Below are 6,000 nucleotides of genomic sequence, written 5' to 3'. Positions count from 1 at the left end.
CATCCTTTCTGCAGAGTTGGACTGCGACATATAGGTAGCCGAACCTGCTCTGTTTTCGGCTTGCTTCTCAGCTTTGCGGAGTTGCTCTCCCTGTGCAACTCTCAACATTTTTCTGCCTCTTTTGATAAGGATTGGCCTTCGGCCTTTAGGAAACTAGTCACAGAAGCACAATGGCAAGGTATGGCAAGGTAGGGTGATATACAGTCGTAAATTGAGGCCGAAACTTTCTTCATCATCATCATCATCATCATCATCATCATCATCATCACTGTGGTATCTTACAACGGTGGGGAAAGGGCAATCAGCCAGGTCTCAGGCCATGGCTGCATACTTTGCTCCGACGAACACAACACCTCTAGCTACTATAGTACTCCTAGTTTGGGCCCCAGCAGCTGAGGTACATGACCGTCCTCAGCCCCTCCTCGGCCTTGTCTGCTCGCCGCCTCTCCGTCACTGCCGCCGCAGAGGTCGGAAGCTGCTTCTTGCCTTGCGAGACGCCGCCGCCGCCGCGGACGTTGGCCTTTGCCTTGGCTGTCCGATGGATGGACCTGAGGGCATAGTTCCAGCGGCAGAGCCCGGCCTGGTCCTTGAGCGCCTCCACGGCGCCCACGCCCATCGCCACCATCCACGAAGCCTTCGCTGGACCAGCCATCTCCTCCCCTTCTTGTTCCCAAGTTGCTGGAGAGAAGATACTGAATTGTGATCTCTGTGTCTGTAGAGCTACTGAACTTGCGGTAGTGAAGAAAGTGTGCTGATGCTTGTTCGTTTTTTGTGGACTGCCTGAACTGATGCCTGTTTGTGTTGATGGGAGGAGGAGTGGGAGTAGCCTGGGTTTATATACGGGAGAGCCGGAGCAAAACAGCCGGCCGCCGGTGCTGGTTTTCCAGGATACCGGGTGCCTTTGAAGACACCTTTGCTTAGTTGCGCCGCACCTCTCGCTGTCGATATCCCGGTGGAGGTGGCGGCCTATCTCGCCTTGTCTAGTTTTTTTTTTTTTGAGAGAAACCTTGTCTAGTTTTCTTGCGGCCGAGCGGCTGGTTTTGTCCACTGGGATCGGACCAAGGCGGCAGAGTTGAGATACGAGTGATGGACGACGAAGTAGTTTAGACAAGAGGAGGCTGGAAGCGATGCCAATCTCAGTTTCTGAAATCCTTCCGGATCATGAAAGTATGTGAAGTACCGGAAATTTGTTGGTGCTCCCAGGAGCGCAAGCTCCTGCATGCGGAAAAAATATTTCGAAGTGTGAAAAAAATTGAAACAAAAGTTTGGCACATACATCTCGACATTTTATGTGTGCACGTCAAGTTTCGGAGAAAACCGATATTTTTTATGACTTGTGTAAAAAAGACAAAAGGATGTCTTGTGAAATGCATTTTGTAACACCGGATTTTTGTCTTTTTCAAACGCGACATATAATTTGTCTGTTTTTCGCGAAACAACTTTGTGAGCATGTACAATATTCAGATGTACGCATCAAGTTTTTGTTTGGAATTTTTTAACATTTCAAAATATGCTTAACACACATTTTAAAAACTGGAGCATGCGCTCCCATATGCCAAAGAACATTGCTATACGGACGACAAACTCAGACGACTCATAAACGACAGTGATAATCTGGCCACACACATGCATGTCCACAGCGGTGCAACGGCCGTTAGATTTATTGTCGTCCACATATTGTCCATGTTTTGTCGTTCATAGAGCAGTTTCGTACGCCAAAACGCCACTCTCGTAAAGTACCGTGTCTTGCACGAGCTCGAGAGTCAGCGTGCATACTGAGCTGAGTTCACATCATCCAGCCACATGAAGTGGTGCGGCTAGCGCAAACCAATCCGGCCATCTTCTAAGAGCATCTTTAACAGACTTCACAAAATATCGACCTCCATAAGTCTTTTATAGTTCGCGGAAAAAGATATATACAGACCGGCGTGGGCAAAGACAGACTCAGAGCTCGTATAATCAACCCGTAAAAAATATTCTTTAAATATATCAAATAGACCAGCTAGCTCTTTTTTTAATCGTCCTCTTTTTCGTGTCAATCCGGCAGATAAACAGACGAGAAAAAACGTGAGACGAGCGCGGCGCAGACGGAGGCCAGGGCGGCCGGATCAAACTGCCGGCGCATCGAGCTAGCTAGCTAGCTCTTCGAATCCATTAAGCTGCTAGCTGTTCCAATGGATTGAGCTAGCTAGCTCCGTTCGAGAGCCGCGGAGCCACGGGGAGCACAGCGGCCGGCTATCCGACAGCGTGCGGGCGAGCGCGGTGGCCGGGCGGCGGACGGCCGCGGCGAGTTTCATGACGTTGGCGGAAGCAAAGATTCCTCAACCGTCAATGTTGATCAATATGCAGGGCCTGTTAAAGTTGTCCTCAAAACTGTATATACAAAGGTTTCGCATTCGCGTTTACAGAGTCCCTTAAATTTTTTTAAGAATCGAAGGATTTTAAGGAATCTATTCAGACTCGTTTTTTTACTGAAATTATAAAAAATGATTATTTTATATATTTGATCACTTATACGGATGTGCTAGAGATGCTCTAAAAAGATCTAAAGGGCCGTGACCGATGACTAGTCAGCTAGTTAGTTGTTGGGTCCCCAGTTGCTGAGGTACATGACAGTCCGGAGCTCCTCCTCCTGCTCCTGCCTCGCCTTCCTCCTCGCCGCCGCCCCGCCGGCAGCGAGCGGCACCTTGCCCTTGGTGCAGGCGCCGTTCCCGGCGGCCGCATTAGTACTACCGAAGCGCTGTTGGACGCACGGGAGCGCGTGGTAATTCCAGCGGCACAGCCCGGCGTGCCGCTCCTTGAGCGCCTCCACCGTGCCCACACCCACGCTCATCGCCGCCGCCTAGGACGAGAACGTAACCTTCCCGTTGCCGCTCGCCATCTGACTAATTGCACGATTCCAGGTATAGCCGAGCTCGAGTGAGTGTTTCGTTCGTTGCTGTGTGTGTAAGTTTGCTCGGCTGCTTGCCAAATGGTGGTGCACCTCACGGTAGTTTCATAGGAGATCACCAGGGAGATGCCGATGTTGGCATGGGTAACCGGCCGTCGCTAGCAAGCTGCCTCGTACGAGCGCGCGCGTGGTTTGTGGACTAGGCGTGGCCTCGTGGGCGGAAACCGGGTGCCTAGCTAGCTTGGCGCCTCAGGTTGCTGTCGGACGCCAGCCGAGGCTGTGAATTGCGGCGTGCAACAAGTTATGCGCTGCTGTCAGCTTGTCACTGTGCGGAAGCCAGTGTGTTATCCACTTGCTGGGAATAGTCTCTGCATCATGCAGATCTGCCAACCTAGAGTTGTTCATTCAGTCCAGCCCGAATCTTCTCCCTGTTTTGGGATCGGCAAGTGATGATTAAACACTAACAATCTTCTCTCTGTTTTGGGAAGGCTAACTACACCTTCTGGCCACATGCTATCGGGCAGACGCGGACGGGCAGGGAAACCAGATCCGTAGGCCATGGTTTCCACGATACCAGCCGGCCATGACGGTCTGCTTCTTCGTGTCAGCGTTCCACTCTGTGTCCCACTCTGTCATCACTTTGATCAGAAAAAAAAACGTTTATACTTAACTTATGAATGTGGTCTTAGTAAATGACACCACTCTGATCAAGCTTTTAGTTGAACTTTGTATCGTGCCGTCCATTCAGCAGAGTGCAGATCAACGAAATTCATAACAGGTTCGCCACTAACGATCTCATCGCATGCACAGCCGGCCGACTCGAGCCACAGATACAGATCCAGCAGGTCGACTCCATGAAAATAGTAATCAGAAAAGAAGAATTTGGCTGGAAGGAACACAACACCGACATCTCTAACGGCCGCCATTTGCAGCGACCTGGAGGTGTTCGGAATGATCAGAGAAGATGTGAGTGAGATGTTGGAGGGCAGCCGGGTGTATCACTGAGATCAAACTCCTTTTCTGTTTCCCCCCTGCTCCATCCTTTTTGTGCACGTAGCCGAAGCTGCTCTGTTTTCTCTGTATGCCTCTCTGCTTGCTTTGCTGGGTTACTCTCTCTGTGTAACTCAACTTTCTTCCTCTCTTGATAAAGATTGTGGCCTTTGGCCTTTTGTCCGGAAACTAGTCACATAAGCACATGAACAAGGAGGGTGATGTAAACTCATAGCAGAAATTTTCATCATTGTCATCATCATGGTATGTTTACAACCGATCACATGGGGATTGTCACATAACATAAGCATAAGCTGCAACGAACTCAACACCCCAGCTACTAGTGCTCCTAATTTGGGCCCCATCAGCTGAGGTACATGACCGTCCTCAGCCCCTTCGCAGCCTTCTCCGCTCGCCGCCTCTCAGGCGATGTCAGGTCTCTGGCATGGGATGCCTGTCAAAACCAACATATTATTAAGTGGGATATGTGGGTTTAGTGCGATGCCTACTACTAAACGCTTGGACCAAATTGCCCTTCTATTCATTCTCTGTTGTTTGCAGATGATTTGTTGGTTTGTGGTCAAGCCACTATTTAGGAAGCCACTGCTATGGCTCAGCTCATTCACCACTTTTGTTCTATTTCAGGTCAAACTCCAAACTGGGCCAAATCTGCCATTCTCTTTAGTTCTCGAGTTAGTCAACCTACAAGGCAGGAGATTAAGCAAGTTTTTCCTGTTTCCTCCATGGATACCAATTTCACTCATCTTGGTCATCCGCTTATTCTTCCTGCTAAAAATAGAACTGCCGCCTATAACTTTGTTCTTGATAAATTTATGAATAAATTGCCTGCTTACAAAGCCAATATGCTTTCTCATGCTGCGAGGCTTGAATTGATTTGCTCTGTTTTCTCTGCTATTCCTGTTTATTATATGGCTAACATCTTGTTCACAAAGAAGTTTATTGCAAAGCTCACTGCTGTCATTAGAAATTTCTGGTGGACAGGTGTTAGGGAGAATGATTCTTCAAGGAGTCTTTGTCTTTGTGCATGAAAAGACATATGCAATTCTAAAGAAGAAGGTGGACTGGGCATAAGAAATTTGAAGGCTATCAATGAGAGTCTTGTTCTTGCAGCTGCTTGGAGAATTGCTAAATCCCCTTTTCTCAGCTGTATTTAGTTCTTAAGGCTAAATATTTTCATGACTCCTCCATCTGGGTTGCTCATTCTTCTGCTCCTAAATCTGCTTTTTGGGCTTTGGTATTAAAAATGATTCCTAAATTGAAAGCTCATTCTTTTTACCAATTAACTCAAGGTAATATCTCTATTTGGAGCACACCTTGGTGCTCCCTTTGGACTTCCATTCATGAACATCTCATTATTCAAGAACCGGGCTTTAGATATCCTTCTTTAGTTAAAGATCTTTGGCTCCCTGGACAAAAAATTTGGAATAATGAGCTTGTTCATTTACTTTTCCAGCAACCTATGGCCTCAATTATTCTCCAAACTGATATTATCAATGATGATGGTCCAGACTTGCTTTGTTGGGATCTCACTCCGAATGGCATTTGTTCTTCCAAATCTGCTTATAAGCTTTGTTTGCAGGACATTCATGCAGTTACCAGAAATGCTCCTTCTGTTCTTTCTTTGGAATTGAAGAATCTTCTCAAGATGGTTTGGAAACAAAAACAGGTTTTGCCTAGGGTACAAACTTTTGCGTGGAGGCTTCTTAGAAGGGCATTGCCTACAGGTTTGCGAGCTAGTCGACTCTCTGTTCATATATCTAAAAACTGTTGTAGGTGTGGCCATCAGGAGGATGAATCCCATTTATTTTTTCTTTGTCCCTTTGCTCGTGCTGCTTGGTTTGACTATCCTTGGTTTATTAGGTCTGATGTTTTAATCCAAGGTCATACTTCCATGCATTCTATCCTTATTGCCTTGCTTCAAATGGGACATCCTAATGGTTCTATCTCTAACATTCTTAATTTCTTATGGTGTCTTTGGAAGGCTAGAAATGATTTTCTTTTTGACAGGAAAAACGCTCTTCCTCATCATGTGCACATTGCTACTATGGCCTTGTCCTCTGATTCTTATAATGACTTGCCTCATTTCTCTAAGATGCAGG

At 47.2% G+C, this 6,000-nt stretch overlaps 1 protein-coding gene and 1 pseudogene across 1 annotated transcript; both read right to left on the bottom strand.

Moving 5' to 3' along the window:
- Nucleotides 1–211: 211 nt before the first annotated feature.
- Nucleotides 212–802, bottom strand: LOC125534405. The gene has a single exon (XM_048697648.1). The coding sequence runs from the start codon at nt 650–652 to the stop codon at nt 374–376; it is 279 nt and encodes a 92-aa protein (XP_048553605.1). The 5' UTR covers nt 653–802; the 3' UTR covers nt 212–373.
- Nucleotides 803–2,578: 1,776 nt separating this feature from the next.
- LOC125534403 lies at nt 2,579–2,881 on the bottom strand (annotated as a pseudogene).
- Nucleotides 2,882–6,000: the final 3,119 nt, after the last annotated feature.

This window comes from Triticum urartu, chromosome 2, assembly GCF_003073215.2.
Source record: "Triticum urartu cultivar G1812 chromosome 2, Tu2.1, whole genome shotgun sequence".
In the NCBI taxonomy this organism is placed as follows: domain Eukaryota; kingdom Viridiplantae; phylum Streptophyta; class Magnoliopsida; order Poales; family Poaceae; genus Triticum; species Triticum urartu.
The sequence above is the reverse complement of the archived record's forward strand: the minus strand, read 5'-3'. Positions and strand labels throughout refer to the sequence as shown.